This window comes from Rhopalosiphum padi, chromosome 2 (genome assembly GCF_020882245.1).
Source record: "Rhopalosiphum padi isolate XX-2018 chromosome 2, ASM2088224v1, whole genome shotgun sequence".
Classification (NCBI taxonomy): domain Eukaryota; kingdom Metazoa; phylum Arthropoda; class Insecta; order Hemiptera; family Aphididae; genus Rhopalosiphum; species Rhopalosiphum padi.
This window is the reverse complement of record NC_083598.1, coordinates 1,399,046-1,420,670: the sequence shown is the minus strand read 5'-3', so window position 1 is coordinate 1,420,670 and position 21,625 is coordinate 1,399,046. Positions and strand designations below refer to the sequence as shown.

Sequence of the window (21,625 nt, the reverse complement as noted above, 5' to 3'; positions counted from 1 at the left end):
TCGTCCTCCGGCCTCTAGGTAATAATTCTAAATATTTCTTAAATTAAGTTAAATTTAAAAATGTAATATTGATTACAACCCAGTCGAATAAAAACGCATGTCAAAGTTCGCTGTCTTATCACATTATATATTAAAGAGTGGACGCGGACGTTTACTACGATACGACGTATATATAGGACGTATATTACTATACGTATAGGCGCCCGCAGATATTTTTCTAGGAGGGGGCAATGTTAGGATTTGTTATATAGTAAATAGTTATTTATCTTAAAACATTAAATTTAAAAAATATTTTTGAAAAGCCAGGGAGGGGGCAAATGCCCAAGCTTGGCCCCCCTCCGGGCGCCTATGTAGACGGTCGTCCAATATTGCGACTGTGATACGTTATAGATACGTTTAGTGGCCTATCCACGGCGCCGTGTAATCGTAGTTTAACCATATTTTGTATTCTGTGGTTTTACGATTGAAACGTGTCGGAAGAAAAACGAATGTCGTCGAATAGTATTATATTTCGTATTATCCGGCGGACGGTCGACGATTACAACCATAGTGGTAACTGCAGGTGGTTTTGACTACTTATTGGTGACAATGCGTAAAAACCACAGATATCTGTGGTAAAAACCGATCTCGTACAATGACAACAAGAGCGTGCGTCACTGACCACTGTGTTCGACGACTGTAGTAGTAGTTCGCTGCGTCGCAGAAACGATCACCCGATAAGGCATAAGCACCGTACGTAAATAGTGTTATCTACGACTTGGGTTTCCGACGGTGATTTACGAGTCTGATATCTGATATCCGATTCCACTCAAAAACGGTTTTTACTTTTTACAAAATTTAATAATATTATACGCCATTATTATGTTAACACACTAAAAATACCAATTTTCTTATAACTCAATAGAAATAACAATAATCGAAATATAAACAAATTTAATTCCGTCCGAACTCTGACAATAACGCGGTACGAATGGTTTCATCATAGGGGCCTCCGACCACGATGATCATTTGTACGTCTTTGTTTCCTCTTTATGGCCATCTCTCTATGTTACATATTAAACAGTAGTGAGTTGTTAAAATAATATAATAAATAATAATAGTAATAATAATAATAAAATCCAATCGGAACAGATTAGATTAGACCGTTACCGTTGTTCGAGGACGTATTTTTGGTATTAGTCGACTTCTAAAACATTCATCATTGGCGTTTCCCCGTCACGGTCATATTCGTTTGTCGTTACAAATCGGCGCTCGGTAATGTGAGGTAAGTAGCTAGTAGGTGTCTTATGATTATTTTTTTTATGTTTTATAATATATTAATTTACATTATTGAAATTCTGTGCAATAATACAGTTGTCTGTCTTGTACATATTGTGAATGATTTAACGTTTTGGTTTTTTATTTTTGTTGCAGACGAATTGTGTGCAATGTCGCTTTTCATTGTTGTCACGTAAGATCGTAACCGTAAATATAATAGGCATACTAGTATAGTGGTACCGCTGCATACAAAACGAAACCATGAGTTCCCAATACTCGACACTTGTAAGCAATTATTTTGTTATTCATTGCCTGTAAAAAATATTAATCAATACCTGTTTCTCCCCAGATTGGTTTGATCTTTGTTTTTAACCTGATTATTGGGCCGGGTTCACTGACATTGCCTGGTGTTGTTCAAGAATCAGGATGGCTTTTGAGTAGTTTATTTATTGCTATTTTGGCTTTCTTAAGGTAATACAATGGTTTCTAATTGTTATGTTTAAAACTGATTAAATAATAAGTATTTATTTTCAGTTATATTACATTCTCATTCATTATAGAAGCTATCACGATTACAAATTCTATAACACAACTTCGTAAATTACAAATGATGAAAAGTGTTACCAGGATATTGAAATCGGTAAGTAAAATATTCTGAGCTATAATTTATATTTTTACTTAGATTACCATCAAAATTGTATACAATTGAAGATCCTTACAAGACTTAGGCTATATCACCGTTTTTGCTATGAAAATTGTCTACTTTTTAATATTTTATTATTTTTTCAGCATAAAGACATGATGCCACAAGTTGCATCAGTTAACTATGACAGGATTTCAAATGCTAGCACAGATAGTTATAACAGTGAAAATGAATCGCCTATTTTCGACAATTCAGTATTACCTACAACCAGTATGCAACATACTTAATACAATTATATTTATTAATTTATAATTATACACTACACAGTAGGTATACCATTAAATGATGGACATATCATTTATAAAATTGGATTCTATTATAATAACTAATAAGCATATAAACGTTATGATAATATTGAATTACTATAGTTTATTTATTTATTATTTATTATCACTATTCAGAAAATTTGGCAATTACAAAGTCAATATTAAATTATAATATTATTCAATCAAAGTTATAAAAAATAATGAATATTTTTTGTTATTTACCCTGTTTAAGTAAATGATTAAAATAATACAAATTCTATCATATTCAAAGTTTATAAATTATTTTTTATTGTAGTATTACAATGTTAATAATAATTGTAGACAACATTTTTTTTCATACTATTTGTTTTCTCTTTTTCACCCAAACACAACATAGTAATTTGAAGGAAAACAACATAGAGCGTAGCTAATACAAAAGAAAAATCAATCCTTGTATTATTAGCTTTAATATTAAAAATATTGAAGTGAATTGATCTATTATAAAACTTACCATTAAAAATATTATTTGTGTTTGTACATTGGATTTTTTACCATCTTTACATTTTTATGCCATATGAGAATTACAAAATTCTAATATTTTACATACTCATAACCTGAATACACTTTTAAATATCCTAAAAAAAACAATAATAAACAAACCCAGATAATGTACTTAACTTAAGCTGTATAATGGGTCAATTCATTCTAGTATTACACTAGGTTGAGTCTTCTGAATGAAAATTTTGCTATGTTGCATGTGCGTTAAAGACAGAAAACAAATATTGAGTTGACTGCTCTTAATGTTTTGAATTTTTGATTAGTCATTGTTAAATGTTATATTATTATAAATTAGCTATTCCAATTGTTTTTATCTATTATTGGAATTATTCTTTTAAACAAATATTATACCTTTAATAATATACTACAACATTTATTAATTTTATTTTATTCTATTTTAGGTTCTTTAATGGACTTTCCTCCCGAATCTGTTGAATTACTTTCACTTGATAATAGGATAGAAATGGTAAAATATTATTTATTCAAATATTGTTTTTGTACATCACTTTAAAGTAATTAATAATTAATTTTTTCAGGGAGAAATGGTAACAGTACTATTGCCTCCATTTGCTAAAGTGATATTTTTCTTTTCCATCAGTGGCTATTTATTTGGTGATTTAGCAATTTACTATAAGGCAATTGGACAATCACTTGTAGACTTTACATGGTAAATTGTCCGTTTATTAATTAAAATAAATTTTTAATATTATATTGAATTTATTAAACTATTTAGCGATCACAAATTAAATAATAATTCTGCTAATAAGTCAGATTTGTGTTGGGACAATTCTTCTTATACTAAACATGAAATTTATTTAAGCTATTTGGTATGTATGCAGTTATATAATAATAATTTTACATAAATAATAGGTATTAATACTACAATAATTGTTAAAAATAGATGCTGTATATCTTTATAATAGGACCGTTCACATTTTTTAATGCCCAAAAGACTAAATACTTACAAGTTGTAAGTTTCTTAATGCGTATCATTGGTAAGTTTTATTTTACACATACAGTATATATTTTTACCTTTGGTTTTTAGTGTAATTCTTTAAAATTGATCTATTTGTATCAATTCTTTTTTTTTTTAGCTATCATTACAATGATCGTTTTAGCAACAATGCGACTGATGTCTCCAACTCAAAAGCATGGATCTCCACCAGCAGCAAACTTTATTGCTTTGCCACAATTAATAGGTGCTTCAATTTATGCATTTATGTGTCATCATTCAATCCCATCAGTGATTTCACCTATCAAAAATAAAAACAAAATATTGCTAAAAGTGGCAGCTAACTTCCTGTTAGTATACACATTGCTCATGTGTCTGTGTATGACGGGTATTTTTGCTTTCCCAAAAGTAAATGAATTGTATACCATCAATTTCACACCAACACAAGATACTGGATTATTTTATAGATTGATTGATTCAATATTAGTTCTTTTTCCTGTACTTACAATCAGTATTAGTTTTCCAGTGATTGCAATTACATTAAGAAATAATATCCAAGTAAGCACAAGATTTATTTATTTTAATTTATATTAAAAGTTTAATCCATAAATTCAACAATTATGTTGTATAATATTAATTATAAAAAATATTTGTAACATTAATATTACCAATTTGTTATTTATAATTATAAAAATGTAAAACTATAAACTACTGCATGTAAAGTTCATATAACTGTAAAGTTAATCTATTAAAAAATAATTTTTGTTTACTGATCATATATACTCATCTAAGTAATGTATATATTTTTGTCGTAGGTGATGTTTCTTCCAAGTGATGCACATTGGATCTGGAAGCGAATAGTTATACCACTGTTCTCTTTAATTACACCTGTGCTACTAGCGGCTTTTGTGGCACGCCTTGAAGTTTTGGTAAGTGCTTAATTATTTTTCAGCAATACATTTTATTAATGTACAACACACATATTTTCACAAGCGAAATCAGAATAGTTAAATTTGAGTTAAATAAAATATTTATTTACCAAATATTAAATTAACAGTTTTTAATTTAGAATACAGGTCCATATTTGTATGAGAATTTTTTAGTTATCTCAGTGAATGGGCACTGAACCAAAAAAGTTAAAAATCACTGATCTGTATTAACAAACAATATAGTTTTAGGGTATATAAATATGTGTTATAACATTTAGTGCCCTTCCACTTGATTTGTATAAATATTTACATTTATAGTAACTCATCATAATCATTAAAACAAAACATAAATACAAATTATTTCATGTATATAGTTATAGACGTTATAGTGTATTGCAGATAAAATTGCTTTCTAAATACCAATAATTATATTAGTATTTATTATTTTTATTAAAAATAATTGGTTTAATATACATGATTATCTGAATTCTCTATAACAAAAATAGTTGGGCTGTGTAGCCTTTAAAATTATAATTTTTAATTTTGCAGGTTTCGATCGTCGCTGTGTATGCTGGTACTGGTATTCAGTATGCAACCCCTGCATTATTGGTCATGGCTGCACGTGCTGAAATTCCACAACAAGTGGCTGCAATTAAGAACGATTATTGCTCACCGTTTAAGTCTAAATATTGGCCACTGTGCATTCTAATATGGACAGTGATATGTGTGATAATTTTAACCATTTCCTTGATAAGTAAAGAATTCCAATGAAAGATGGACATACGTTCATTTAAACTTGTTTCTCTTTATTATGTTTGTCTACCATTCTAACTTTTATCATATATATTTTACTAAAGAATTATTTAAGAGATATGAAGACTATGATTATTTACATCACGTTAAGTGTATACATAATATTTAACATAGTATAGACGTTGTTATTAAAAATATATTTTTTTTTCTTAATTACATTTTATATATATATAAAAAAAAAAAAAAAAAGAATTAAGCAAAAAAAAAATTGATACAATACAATATATACAATTATATATGTTTTTACTATTTAACATATAAGTTTATAACTTATGTTATTGAAATATTTATTTTATAAATTCTTGTAATTTTGTATTTGCCATGGTTACTTTGTTTATTTTGTCTCAGCAATTAATTATTGTGATGATTTTATCAAACATACCTACAATTATTGTACCAGAAAAAAATACATTTTGTTGAATTTAAAATTATTGTTATTAATTATTAGATTTGTATTTATTCTATACTTAATTTACAAACCATGACAGCAACTTTAATTCATTGAGCAGCACTCAAGTAATACCCCTTTGTATGTCTGTCGTGTAATCAAATAATTGGTAGATTAATTGGACTTGGATCTCAAAGAGTCTCTCTCTCAATATCATCTCACATAGGTGTTAATTTTACATGGACATTTAAACTATCAGCATGATTACATTCATTGAAGAAAGCTAAAATCCCACACTGCCTGCACAAGTTCTAACTTTTAAGACATAGTTGAGCATAACATGTCTCAGTGCCCTATTTATGTGAATTGAACACGTGTCACAGACTACCTGCCAATTTGCAGATTAATAATTCACCAATTCCTAATTTTCCGATTTCGATTTGGCAAAAGCCTTTCTGTCCAATAAAAAAATCATTAAATAAACTAACAGCCAACAGGTAATTCAGTAATGAAAATAATGCATATATTTTGTACGTTATTAAGTACTTAAAGCCTAAACTAGCAATAATATATTATTGGAAAAAAAAAATCGTCAACAATTTTGTTGATTCATGTTTATTAACATGAAAAAAAATACATGTTAATTTTTTTATAACGTATTAATAATGTTAAGTGTATTCCTATTATAGGTAGTAAAATTGGTTATTAGAGTTTCAACTACAAACACAAATAAGTAGGATATTAATATACCAACACCATACCTATAAAATTAAAACTTTTAATTTGTAGGTACAGTAGAAATTGTTTTAGTTAATAAATTGAATATTATTACTTATTACATTATTATATATAAATAAAAACATTTACATATTTTATATTTACGATTATATTTTTTCAAAAATTTATCACATTATAATATTTAGGTACGCACATCGAGATAGAGATTTGGGCCATCCGCAAAAATGGGCCCCTAAAATATTGTTTAAGTAGGTATATTAGTATAAAAACATTAATCTAATATAGGTAAATCACTTATTTTAATTAAAATTTTGTTATGATAAAAAATAACAATATTTATTTAATATTACACAATTATTACTTAATGTATAAATAACTAAATTTTGCTGAATTATTTTATTTAAATTTCTACGATCTTCTAGCATTTTATAGGCAAACTTGTCAACTAACATGTTTATATCTAAACTGCGCATAGATTTAAGTGATTTAACACTAATTTAATTTGAAAAAAGCAATTAGATATTCAATTTTTTTTCACGGGAATTAAATTTACTTTAACTAAAGGCCCCAAATTACCGTAGTATATCGTATATAATAAATCCATACTTATGTTACATGGAGCTCTTGAAATTATTTGAGTAAATGCGTCTAGAACGTCATTAGGGTCTAAATAAGGTAAACCGAAAAAATATTTAAGTCACATTCCAATTTCAGAATCATTTTTTGAGTATTCTTTTAAATATTTTTACACTTAATTTTTTTCCTATTGACTGCATTGATATAAGTTCATTATGGTAGAAATTTATGAGATACCACGATTGAAAATAATCGTTATACTTTAAGACACTTGTACTCCCAAAACTATACCTATTAACAGGATTCCGTTGTTCACAATTCCGTGCGCAAACGAGTCTCAACCATCAATTCATCAAGCGTATTGACGTTCGAATAATAGAGAAGAGTTCACATAATAGAAGTTCGGATAATCGATGTTCTACTGTTTATTAGGTATTTTGATTATATATTCATATTAATCAATTGGTACTATCTACATATCCTATGCATTTGTTATCTTTCTTCAAGTTCACAAAATTTAATTTTGTAGTTTATTGATTTTTGGATTGCAGTTGACTTGATCTAAAATCGATTTTGAAATTTTGTTGTTGATTTTGTATTTCACGCATTAAAATGACGTACTCACACATGTTGTCTACGTCTAATGAAAATACTAAATACTAAATAGGTACATAGATAATGTTTTTACCTTTAAGTTTGATAATAGACAAATTCACTCTAATATTTAATTTATAACAATAAAAAATCGAAACCGCTGAACTTCATTAAGGGGTTAGTATAAAACATAGATGATGTGCGTCAGTAAAATGGAGACAATAATATATCGTACGCGTGGGTATATTAGTCTTGACTTGTCATTCGGTCTCGGTTTGGCCGGTTAAGGCCATGTTCTAGTGTTCGGCCGGTTATTTATTTAGTCTGTAGCATAGGCGCAACTAGGGTTAAAATTATGGGGGGGCTACAGCCCTCCTAACAAACCTATGAACTTAAAATATCCCATGGGGTGCCATCCCCCCCTAGTCCATAAATACCATCATAAAAATGGTATACTCTACTCAACATTTTATAGCAACCACTAGTAATTAGTATCTTACTAGTTTCTTAAAAATGTAATATTAATTATTATTATAACTAAATTTGTTTACCTCTAATATGAGAGTAAGAAAAAAGAAAACAAGTCAACTTTTTATAGTAGGTAACATTTTAATAAATTAACGGTATTTTTCTATTGTTAGCACTTGAAAAATCGTTTAAAATGTCTTCACTGTTAATATTGTTTGATATGTCTCTCTCAATATGAATGATAGATAAATTTGAAAACCGTTCTTGTATCATAGTAGACCGTAACCATGTTTTGACTCGCCTCATCGCAGAAAATGACCTTTCACAAGTTGCACTACTTATTGGCAAAGTATATGCAACACCAAGGAGTTTGTATAGATTTGGAAAAGTAGCTTCATTTATGATACTTTTCATTTGCTCTGGATCACCTAATACCTGATCTTGATACACAGTTTGAAAAGCATTTTTTGCAACAGTCATTTCCGCCATTAATGTATCAGTATCAATTTGAAACAGATCCTATAATACAGTAGTAAAAGTAGTTACATACCTACACCTAAAGGTTTTTGTTGCTATATACCTATTTTATATTAAAATAGTTAGGCTATTTATGATAAATGTTGTAGGTATTTATATATTAAGGCATTAATGACATGCAAAAATAACAAAAAAAAAATAGAAGTTAAATATACACAATTTTTAAAATTATTTAATAATGAATAACTTACCTGTAATATTGGTCGGTATGGCCCGGTGTGAATATCACCTAAATCATTAGGGCTATTCGGCTGTATTTTCTGTGCTATTACGGGCTCTTCAGCTTCTACTATGGAAGTTTCTTTGACCACTACGGGCACTACGCATTCATCATTTTTTTTTTTATTAATATTGAAAATATTAAAAACTTTATTGTTCATCTTAATATCGTATAGCAATAAATTCACAAAACTAATAAGAAATAAGTAATAACAATAACTGAAAAATACAGAGGCGTAACGTTTTATAATTGTAAATATTCTTCAATATTCCAACCTCAATTACAAGACAGATGACAGTACGACAAAGCTTATCAATGCAATCCTAAATATCACAAAATAATATAAAACCCACAGTCCCTGTCTAAAAATAGATATTTTTCACTCAATATATTTTATCAAACATAATCGTTATCTCTTATCTATTTTACTTGAAAACTTTTCGAGATTTAAAATATTCATTTCTTTTTTTCCAAGTGACAAAATACAATTTTACGTGTAATATTTAAAATTAATAAAGGATATTTTTGGGGGGGCTAAACCATAGCCAGGGGGGACTAAGCCCCCCCTAGCCCCCCCCTAGTTGCGCCACTGGTCTGTAGTCTGTGTCGGTTTATAGAAGCCGAGAGAAAATATGTACACAATATCATAATATAATAATTATAAATTTAAAACATTACAAAAAAAATCATAGTATTTCTTCGTATTAATTAATAAATATTTAAATAAAAAAAGGATATATGTATTTCCATACAAGCGCTACATAAAGAAATGTCATTCGTCATTCAATATCATTTCCCGATTTGGCCATTTCAAAATTTGACAACCCTACTTTAGTCAACCTATATATCGGTTTGAAGCTCACCTTCTAAATGGTGCATTAGTTGTCCGTGTAATCTTATTGGTGTAAAATTGGTTCCATTATGTTTTTCGATCAAACATATTCATATATCAACATTATTATTGAAATAAGTGTTAACAATGTAATTCATAAGTTTTACTGTCTAAAAGAAAACAAAATGTTAAATTATTGTATTATGTTTATGTATATAATACCTATACAATTATTATTGAATTGATTTTTTTAACAAAACTTTCATTCACTGTAGCTACAGTATTAACGAATTAATAATTTACCAACAATTATCTATCTCTTTAATAAGCATCCCGAAATGCCTAAATTCTTTGAACAATTTTATTTACTTATTGTCACTGTGAGAATAGTCGTGTGCTAGTCAAATGTGTCGTGCTTTGTGCCATATTTATTGTTGAAATTGAAAAACCTGGTATCCTTTTTATTTCTATTTGATATTTAATATTGGAAACAATAATTCCTATTTCAAAATCGATTTGAAATATTTTTTTTTAAATGCCAAATAATTTTTGAAGGCAGCTGCTTCAATAATATCGAACATCCGGAACATCCTTTTATTTGTAAAAGAGAATGTACCTAAATATAAATACAACTGCATATACTAATCACATAATTCATTGATTCTATACATATACATAATAAATTAACATATATAACAACATTCATATTAAAATAGCATAGTTTTGTGTTTTATAATTTATACTATTTATAGTATCATTTGGTTTGGTTCTATATTTTATGAATTCGATGCATGTGGTTATTCAATACTAAAATATTAGGTATAGTGATTTATTTTTCTGAATTAATTTTAAACCATTTTATTACGACTAAAAACGTTTTGATAACCTTGAACTAGGTACACAGTAAATATTATTTATTAAGGTGTATAGAGAGTCGGCCTCGGTAGAGATAGACTTAGTACGATTTAACGATGAGGTTCACATTGTCGTAGGTCTGCCTCGGTAATAAGTTTGAAGTATAAGTAAATATAAATAAAACATCTTTTTTACACAAAATAAATTATATGGGCATAGTCCCCACGAGCGTGTTATGGTAAACAAGGAAATATAAAGTTTTTATTTAGTGTTTACCATGTAAAGTTATTACGAAATTTACAAAATAATAAAACATATAAACAAAATAGTACTAAACTACTAAAGTAATAAAAATACATTTCCTAATCAATTCAAGCAGGTAATGTACAAGGAAAAACCGGGTTATTAGTTACTACATTAGGTATTCCGCGCATTTTGATCCCTCAAAATCAAATTTTAAACAAATATTTTCAGTTTTGACGAGCAGAGGCGCAGAGCAGAAACATTTTAGAGAATACCTCTATAAACCATTCCATTTAATATATAAAAACTTAAAATACTCATAACTCATAAGCTTTAAGCTATACTCATTCAAAATTTAAAAAAATAATGACGATAAAAATATTTTAAAAACAGTTGATATTTTTTGAAGTAATGAGTGTTTACGTTCAATGGATTACTCGATATTATTGAAAGTATGACTAGTAAACTACACGTGTCAAAAATTTCTGTGATAACAAAAGCTATACATATATAACTTATACAATTTATTTTAAATACGAATTAAATAATTTTGATTAATTTTATTGTCGGCTACTATTATAACGACATTATAGTATTATAGCTAATACCTCAATAACTTTTTATCTTGAAGGTTAAAAATAGCATTTGTAGTAATATTATAATGTGATTAATGTTATATCTAGGATCCGGAATCCAATACTAAGTTGAAAGTGTATTATTTTGAGTATTTACTATTTATAGGTCATTGGCATGTTTGAAAATTCGATGGAGGGTCGATGAAAAAAGTGAAAATACCTACTAGTGCCAATGTTCCCAACTGACATTTCCCTTATCTAAACGGCGCCATTGCACGTGATGGAAATAAATGTCTTTAAAACAGTTATCTATAGGGTATACCAAAAAATGATAATAATAACATATTAACATAATCACAGTATTTAATAATTTATATCATTACATTTTCCATAAATGTGTCAAAACCATGATTGAAGATATTAAAGTATATCTTTAATCATGGTCAAAATCACGTTTTCTCTTCCCCCGTTTGATGTAGTAGCCGATAATTATAACCTTATGTTTTGCAACGTGACATGAATAGGTTGCTACCATGATCACATGCCAACATGGTAATTTTGGTAGAATAGACTAAATAGAGTAATAATATCCATTGAACGCAATTTAAAAAATTGTATAAGCTCGCTATTTTACAAATACACATTTATTTTTCTTTTATTACAGTCTAGGTAGTATAATGTTATTGTCTGATCGACCGAAAACATAGGTACATAATAATATATTAATATGCAATGTGTTCTCCTTAGTCCTTACACTATAATTAAAAACAATACATGACATATATCTGTACCCACAGAAAGTAATCGGATGTACATAATAAAATAGTAATAAACTTATATAATAATATGTATAGTGTGTATTATATCGTATTAAAAACGATTAACTTCTACATGATACAAAATACATATACATGATACAAGTATACGATCCGAGCTAAATCGAGTAAAACACCACGACCCGCCCATATACACAATATATTGTTATTAGTATTATTATTACTGTTATTATACAATTGTGTAGTTTCATGATACATAAAATATTAGATATTTTACGATGTATACATCGTAGCATGATAATATATTTCATTTTAATCGTCAATTTTTAAATGGCGGACGATGTTAATTTTTTTTAAATATTATTTTCTTATTGTAAATATTTGAACAGCCGACAAATAGTTTATAATAATAATAATAGGTAAATAATATATACGAATATAAACTTAACAAGCACATTGAGCTTTGAAAACATATTATTGTTAAAAATGTTTTCAAAAGTGTTTAACACTAAACTTAGCTCTCTTTAGAAATTAATATTGATTACATAAGTAATTAAATAATAATAATAAATAATTACAAAAAAAGAACAAAAAAAAGATAATTATATGTATAAAGATAATATTTTTGATATTTTTCACACCCATGCGCGAGCGCAATTTAAAAAGTTTACAATAAAATTAGAATATAATGATGGTGGTTTAATAATTACAATTTGGAGGCATGATCGACGTTAACGATTCGATTTGTGCTATACAGACACAAACGGATCAGTTTCATTTCAACTGCGCGCGGTCGTACCGTGAACGGACATATGGGATTCCAAGTCACTGGCTTTTAACACTTGACGACAGTGTTTGCACACTTCTACGGTCATCTCGTGTCTACTGTTTCGGTTGTAGATGTACAGTAATTCCTTAAAAAGTATAAAAAAAGAAACTGATTAAATAAATATTTATAGTATATATTATTATATATTCAGAGAAAAAAAATTGGGCTGTTCTGCTTCAGTCGGAGTTCGGTGCATTTCGTAATCAAGTACCTAATTTTCACTGTAATACATATTATGTTAAATTTAAATACAATCACTGCATACGAAAAGCGATTCTGACCGGAGACGGTTATCTATATTACTACATTTATTTTATCTTATGTATTTTTGTTATATTATGGTAATTTAATTTAATATTAGTGTATTACTAATATATAAATAATGAATAGATCAAAGTTAATCTTTGGAAATGTCATCGCATATAGTAAAATATAATATTTTAAGTAACATTTTAAAGTATCCAATTATATATTTGTTTCCAACAAAGTAACTAAATTGTAATTTTTATTTTAAATGTTCAATCGAATAAAAAAGAGAACAACAAACGCCTATAAAGACAAATGATTGTAAAATATTTAGAATATTAGGTTTCAGTATAAAAACCACTTTCAGGTTACAAGGTTCTTGTATTAAATTTTCAAGCATTAGATATAAAAATCAAATATTTTATAAATTTTTATAATTTTCTCAAAATTTAAATTTTAAACGCTTATATAAATATCATACCTCTATATTTTTAAATTGCAAAAAAACAAAATATGCGGGATTTTGTAGTCAATTTTCAATTTTCTTGCCTGAGTCTAATCAAGTTTTACAGAAGTTTAACAGTTAATTACCATTTACAACTAAAAAAAAAATGTAGGTGACAATAAGAAAACTTCATTCACTTATAAATATTTTGAAAATTTGAGTATAGAATTGATAATGTAACAGTGGAATATTTCAGTATGATTAATCTAATCTACACGAAAAAAAACTAAAATCGTTTGATGATTTTACACATTAAAATTTATAGTAGAAACAAATTTGTCAAAATGCTAACTTAAAACATTCATAAATAATTTCTGTGATAAAAAGTAGCAGATACAAACAAAAGTCGGTATTGAACATAGCATATGTCCCTTTATATTATCTCTATTGCATAGAAACACATTGAATAATGTTGCCCAACCTAACAAGATGGATGAACATAATTATATAATTCATCGTTTTCTAGGGGCAATTCAAGTATTGTAACGCGAAATCGGTAATGTAATTATACTACGTTCTTGTTGTTAGTGGATAGGAACAGCTTAACAAAAACTCTTATTATAATAACGAATGAAAAAGTTAACGTTCGATGAAAATTTTTAAACGTTGTTGCTATATATAACGCTATGTTGACATAGTTATTTGATTCATTGGTTGATAGGGGCCAACTAGGTTCTATAGTCTATAATGCGAAATCGGTTGAGTAATGTACTTATATCACGTATTAGTCACAAGGGTCAAGGAGTAACTCAAGTTTTTTAATGTGAAATTAAAATGGCAAAACAAAAAATCTATTGATAAAAAAAAATACACACGAATCATTATAAAATCAATATGTAAAGGGATCTAAGAAAGAAGACATTAAAAGCTAGATAAAGGCGTGGCGATGGAACATTAGACTTGTGATTAATATTACATGTAAGTACGTACCCGCTGCTTTTGGATGTCGGGTAACAGTAACACAAGTTCCTGGAAGACGGACTCGAAGCTATGTGGGGCAAGTGCTTCGACGCAGTATGAATAAAAATCAAACGCGGTAATGACGTGTTTGCGAAACAATGTGGACATTTCTTTGAACTTCTCAAACGTGTCGAAACGTTCATCGCGAGCAGGTATGAGCGCGGCCATCAGGTTGTTGATGAGTACTTTGTTTCGGACGGATGAATCGGTCGGATGCAAGTACTCGAATGATTTACCACCGCCGCCGCTGTCTGTCAACGACAGACCGGGCGGCGCTTTGATCCTGTGGTGGTTCTGAGCTGCGGGAGATGGACCGCGGTTACCGGATAGCCCGGGGGGTGCTCTGACCTGTTGCTGTTGTTGGTACGCGTTCTCGAATCCCGGCGGTATTTTCGGCGTCAATGTTTTGATGTGATTGTTATGCAACTGTTGCTGTTGGTGCCCGACCGATGAAATTGGTTGTTGTTGTTGCTCTCCTCGGTTTTCGTTCTTTTTCCTCTTTTTTTTGTCCTTTGGGTTGTTGGTATCTGAAACGGATTCTTCGTCAGGTTGCGCCGACGTTCGGGCGACTGTAGCTGCAGGCTCTTTCTTTTTAGACGGCTCTCTCTTCGGCTGTTCGGCCGGGGCTGATGTGACGGACTTTATCACTTCATTCTTGACCATCTTATTATTCGTAGAAGTTGTTGCGGTTGAGGTCTTGCAAGACACGTCGCCGACCGCACCACCGTTGCACATCTGCACCGCGTTAACGATTTTGTTATTGGGTTTGTTGACATTTTCCTTATTACTACCGTTGTTGTCCACGGTCGGAGGGTTTTTCTTCCCGTTTTGAACAATACCACTTCCGTTGACATTGTTTTCTACCGACGCGGTTTTCTTCGAGTTATCTGTTTTCTTTTTATTGCCGCCCAACTTGGCTAGATTGCTCTTGGATGGTTCATATTTTTTGTTCAAATTCGGAAAGTCCGACGGGCCTGGTACCTTTGGCGCCTCAGCAATTTTTTTCTTAATGGCTGGCGGTTCTTTTTTTACCTTTTTCTTGTCGTTTTCGTTGCCCGTCTTGGCTTTAGACACCCAACTTCCGCTGCCTGAACTGCTGGTCGCCGCCATCTCTTTATTGGCGGCCAATCTGGGGTGTTGCAAGTTTTGCTGCTGCTGTGGCTGGTGGTTATGGTTGCCATCCAATGACGGAAAGTCCCTGGCTTGATTGGGCAACCGTGGGCCTGAAGGCACCTTAGCGTCTTTGTTTCTGTCCAGTTTAGGAGGTTCCGCTGGTTTCTTCAACACCGCGGCCATTCGGATGCTATTCATCGCCGGTTTCTGGGCCTTTGGTGCCACTGGCGGCTGCGGATCCTGTCCCAGGGCCGGAAACGAATGCAAGTCTTGTGTGTTTACCGATTGGTTTTGTTTCCTGGTGCGGGCACATGGCAGCACCGTCGTGTGCTGACCGTTCAGTGATGGAAAGTCTGCGGTGTTGCGTACGTTGATGGCGCGATCCGATGACGTCGCCGGCAACATGTGACCGTCGGAATAATTGTTGTTGTTGTTGTAACTGTACATAAATAATTGTGATATTATTGTTAAACAAGTGCTGCAACATCGTTATATTTATTTGAAAAAATTGATCTATTTAATTGAGTAGGTACGCTAATATTTCTCGACCGTTTTTAATTTAATTTAATACTCAGAAAATTATAGTGTAGACCAGCCTTTCCCAAACTTTTTCTCTGCCGGACCCCTTCGAGATAATAAAAATAAAAATTTTCCACGTTATACGAATATTAACATCAGTATTTTCATTTTTATAGATAGGTACTTTGTGTATTTTTAATTATTTATGTTCGCGGACCCCCTCCGGTATACGTGGGGACCCCTAGGGGTCCGCGGACCACAGTTTGGGAAACGCTGGTGTAGACTGTAGATGGTTAAATTGAATACTGTGTACATATAATACTTACAGATTATCAGATGTAGGTTGACGGGGCGGTTGTCGTGGAGGTTGGTATTGGTTAGGTCTGCCAGCTTCAACTGCCGGAAAGTGTCGTGGTCTCAAGTTAAACTCAAGTTTTAAAGTACGTGCTTCTTTGTATCCTTGTTTTCCTAGATCCCTGCTGTGTGTTTGTGCTTTATGAGCTATTATGCAAAGACAAAAGGAAACATGAATAATATTCAACAAATTTCAATCGGCAAAACGATTAGTTTTATATTGATAATATATACCTTGTAAGTCAATTGACGTACGAAAAACTGACGTAAATTGTTCATTAACACAATTTCCCTCTTCGCAAAGGTAGTGATTGTCGTAATAATGCTTTCTCAACCAGTCATATGACCTGTAAAAAAATAGCAACATTTTGGTTAGGGAATACGTAAAAATGTGTTAGGTTAGGTCTATTTATTTATAAAAATAAATTAATACACACATGTAGTAGTCTTGAATACCATCGGCATCGCAAAAATGACAATAGAAATGCTCCTTCCTTAGATGTTTATAAAGTTCGTCCTTGTCTAGGTAACGAACTTTACAAAATTGACATTCAGGATGGCCACGGTGAGATGTATTATCGGGGTCTCCACATTCTTCATGTCTAACCAACTCATCGAAATTATACCAACGTCTCTGGCTTGGAAATATCTATTATGGTTAAAGCAAATACACAATTACAAATTGACTTGTTATTATATTATAAAATAGAGGGAAGTAGGTATTCGCTCTGCTGTTTATAGTTTGTTGAGTGTAATTTGTCAAATTAATGTGTTAAATTTAAATTCAATGATAAATAATTGCATATGTTACGTTTATTTTATCATATATTTATATAACTATTATAGTAATTTGTTTTATTATCTACTAATAAAATATGATCAACAAAAATTTGAAGTCTATCATAAGCTTAAATTGAATCCAAAATTTTTATAATTTTCATAGCATAATAAATTAATAAATAATAATTTATGCAACAGTATAATATTTCAAGTTTCTACAAGTTCAATATTAATTGAATTCAAAATAAAATACTATAATTGTTATCTTAGGTATGATCATCTAATTTCGATAAAATTTAAACTTTAATATTTATAAAAATATTTGTGGAAATGCACTCGATGGTTTTTCATAGTTCTTGTAAAAAAAACTTATATAATTATATAAGTTAGCTTATATAGTAAAATATAGCTATATAGTATATAGCTTATTGGAAGCTTCTATTAAATTTTAAACATTTAATATTTTATGAATTTTATACTAAATAATAATTAGTATAGTTTTGTAATTTTGAAGAATACATGCAAAAAAATTTTGAATTTTAAAATCTTATATAGAACAATTTGTTATTTTGTAATTGGTATATGGACAATAATTAAGGAATCTTGAATTATTTGTATTTTCAAGCTTTTTTTTACCAAAAACAAAAATCGTATTATACATAAATAAAAAAAAATATTTCAGTCAAAATATTTAAATAATATCTTTAAATAGTACAAAAAGAGTGAAAATATTAAGAAAATTTTGTCTAGTAAACTCCTAATATAAGTATTCTACAGTTATTAAATTTTGATCATAACTAAAAATAAAATCAATTTAGTTTCCCTACTTAATTTTAATAGCTAAAAAAGGTGATGACAGATAGAATAAAAACACGCATTATTGTAAAATCAATAGATTCATAGAACTGTTGATAATCTAATATAGGTGGATTAAATTCATTAATATAAAGAAATAGTAAATTAAATTGATTTTAAATTTAAATCACCTTTAAATTGTTCACACAGAGGCGACAAGCATAAAGACGATGGTTTCGTTCCATGTGTGTAGATAATTGTTCAAATGACGTGAACTCTGGATGTTCGTAACATTTTTTACAGTAGCAACGCAATAATTGGTCAAATGAATTTTCCACAGAAAGATCACCAAATGCAATGCCATACTTTTTATTATATCGGGGATATGAACGATCATCCAAATTTTTAAACAAATCCAACTCATCTTTTGTAAAAATGACCTGTAAAAAAATAAAAATAACTTAAAAGTTAAGTATTACGGATTCATGTATTTGAACAAATTTGCTTTGATACAAAAATATAATATTTATTGGTTAGTTTTAATCAAGTAAAATAAAAGGCTAGGGGATTCTGTACTAGCAATGCTCTGACTGCTGTGTGTCTTTGCATATGAGTTGGTCGTCCAGTCAAAAGGCACATTGCTTCAGACCAGCTATTTTGGAAAGGGAGTCATACTCGCATCAGTTTACAACACATTTCATATTTTATAGCTACATACACTTATAAAATATATAAATATATATAAGAACATTACTAATAGTATCTATTGGTTTTTAACATAAATGTTTTATACTTAGGTACAATTTAAATCAACTGTGTATATATTATAATCATAGTAATTTATAGAGATGTGTTCAAAGTTTTTAATATATTTTTTATTTTTTATATAGCTAAATAAATGTTTGGAATATATCTTATCAATTATTTATGTCTACTACATAAATGAAGATTTCAAGCTGGATTAAAAATGTAAAAAGTTATAGAATTTAGTAGATAGAACAAGATATATATATAAATAATATAGATGGGTCTATTTTATGTATTTTAACTTTTATTATTTCATAATTTAAATTTTATGACAGTTATATCATATAGCACATTTTAATAAGAAAACTTAATTTTAACCAATGATTACTGATTTGATGACATTTTGATGCACTATATACTTAGTTTTAATTTCATATATTATACCTATATGTTAAAAAATTGATTTCTATGACCACACCAACCGTATTTTTAGAATTGATTTCAAATTTAAATGCAATAAAAATATTGTTGTTAATTGTTTCAAAATGAAAGAATACAGTTTTATAATGATGTATAATAGTATGGTAATGATATAATATGATTAGTACACATTGGCATTACATCAAACAGAAATTCCAGTGAAATAAGTTTATTTTGGTTGTCAAAATTAAAATTAAAATAGTACCTATCATTCATACTGATGAACAATTATTATAGTACAAACAATGAAATATAAATTATAGATTGTACATTTATTATAATATACTATTAACACTGTTAATCTAAATAACCATAAGTTGAAATTTGTATGGAGGTCTTACAAAATTGGTGGAGATGGATAGCGGCATCAGGTTAGTGACAAGTATGTACCTACCTAAAATAATAAAATTTACTTAACTTAATTAATGTTCTTAAAAAGATATTATACCCACGTGTTTTGTTTCTTTATTATAGATATACAACAGGGAAAATTTATGTTTAGCAGAATCCATATTTATTGTTAAGATGTAGGATTTTCAATTAAAATTAAGGTATATATTAATATAGATTATTCATAAACGTTTTTCTCTAAACTACACAGTATTATAATTTATTAACATCAGTATTTTAGTTTAAACATATACAGTTCAGACCAAGAGAATTAGAACAAGCAATAAACTTTTTTGTAAGCTACATAGATGATTAAGAAAAATTTGAGGAAAAATTATATAGTAATTAGAGAGTTACAAGAAAAAAAAATACCCATTTAATTCACAGTAATAGTTAGATGCTGAAAATAATTATTAAACATTGTATGTCTTAACACAAGTATTCAAATTATTTGTCTAAAATACTCTAATGTAAAAAGTATTGCTATTTTATTTTATTTATCCAGTAAATTATCTATTATTATTAGGTAGATAGCATTGAGACTCAATATGTTCATTTTTATTTTGTGTATACTTTCCTATCAATGTTAAAAATTTCTGCAGATATCTACTATTAATTTTAGTTGTGTTAAAAAAAGGTATATATACATATTATTATTATAACTGATAAGGCTCATCTAAGTCTGAACTCATAATAGTAAATAGTAAGTATCTAAACATTATAATAATTATTAGAACAGTTGAACAATACCATAGTTATCATTTTATTAAACGTTAAGAATAATATATTGTATTAAAAACCTTGGTCAGTATTCGCCTGCAAATCGGACACTCCTTTTGATCGCAGAGCACTCGCATGGTAGTTGAACATTCATAGCATACAGGATGATCGCAGGTACCAATTGAATAAATTGATTGAATTTTAAAACATATCACACAACTAGGGCCTGATGGTTTGGATGACGCTTGACGCGATCTGTAAGATGATGGTCTTCGGTCCATTTCTACCAATCAAGAACAACAAACGAATATAGTATTATTAATGTAAGTTGGTTGACCTCAACATAAAAATTTGTTGTTCGGAACATTACGATGAGTACTGTCAACTTACCGTATTTTGGCACTGATCGTGGAAAATAAATTTATGTATCAACGAAATATATGTTGCGCATGTACGAACACAAAAACGTGTACTAATTATATATACATGTTAATGTGTGTATTTAGTGAAAGTAAAATGTCGAGAATAATGTTATCGTTTGATGGCAACTTTCCGGACTTCAAACTTGAGTAAAATGAAGATTTAAAAAAAAAATTGATAATTAAAACTCAAATTGATGTTTTTAAAATTAGAAAAAAAAATATATGCAAAAAAATTATTAAAATAATAATAATAATAATAATCACACGATCACATGTGGCGGTGGAGGACGGTGCCCCGTCGGTCGGTTGCGATTCGTTCGATGACCGTTGTTACCACTAAAACCGCAAAAATGGTAATGTGATAAAAAAAAAAAGAAAACATCAACAACAACAACGACGACGACGACGGTATCACCACGATCCACTACCGTGTTTTTCATAAAGATAACGATCGAATGTGAACCTAACCAGATGACGGTTTATCTATGGCATGGAGGGGATGATTA

At 29.2% G+C, this 21,625-nt stretch overlaps 3 protein-coding genes across 4 annotated transcripts; 1 reads left to right on the top strand and 2 right to left on the bottom strand.

The window, feature by feature from the left end:
- Positions 1–534: 534 nt before the first annotated feature.
- LOC132921385 (transmembrane protein 104 homolog) lies at positions 535–5,885 on the top strand. Of its 2 annotated transcripts, none has more exons than XM_060984385.1 (13): positions 535–1,065; positions 1,132–1,275; positions 1,414–1,542; positions 1,607–1,728; positions 1,792–1,897; positions 2,047–2,170; positions 3,165–3,229; positions 3,300–3,430; positions 3,497–3,590; positions 3,665–3,758; positions 3,858–4,273; positions 4,531–4,644; positions 5,194–5,885. In XM_060984385.1, the coding sequence occupies exons 3-13, from the start codon at positions 1,519–1,521 to the stop codon at positions 5,413–5,415; spliced, it is 1,512 nt and encodes a 503-aa protein (XP_060840368.1). In that variant the 5' UTR covers positions 535–1,065; positions 1,132–1,275; positions 1,414–1,518; the 3' UTR covers positions 5,416–5,885. The 2 variants fall into 2 exon arrangements, with proteins under 2 accessions (XP_060840368.1, XP_060840367.1); XM_060984384.1 differs by having other exon boundaries at positions 537–1,065; positions 1,132–1,264.
- A 581-nt stretch (positions 5,886–6,466) lies between these two features.
- Positions 6,467–9,465, bottom strand: LOC132921386 (uncharacterized). Its single transcript, XM_060984386.1, has 2 exons — positions 8,950–9,465; positions 6,467–8,740 (listed from the first exon to the last, which is right to left on the bottom strand). Exons 1-2 carry the CDS (start codon positions 9,136–9,138, stop codon positions 8,363–8,365), a joined length of 567 nt encoding a protein of 188 aa, XP_060840369.1. The 5' UTR covers positions 9,139–9,465; the 3' UTR covers positions 6,467–8,362.
- A 2,644-nt stretch (positions 9,466–12,109) lies between these two features.
- LOC132921818 (E3 ubiquitin-protein ligase ZNF598) lies at positions 12,110–21,383 on the bottom strand. The gene is made up of 8 exons (XM_060985028.1): positions 21,088–21,383; positions 20,778–20,980; positions 18,552–18,800; positions 17,223–17,434; positions 17,020–17,132; positions 16,758–16,932; positions 14,770–16,351; positions 12,110–13,173 (listed from the first exon to the last, which is right to left on the bottom strand). The coding sequence occupies exons 2-8, from the start codon at positions 20,976–20,978 to the stop codon at positions 13,039–13,041; spliced, it is 2,667 nt and encodes an 888-aa protein (XP_060841011.1). The 5' UTR covers positions 20,979–20,980; positions 21,088–21,383; the 3' UTR covers positions 12,110–13,038.
- Positions 21,384–21,625: the final 242 nt, after the last annotated feature.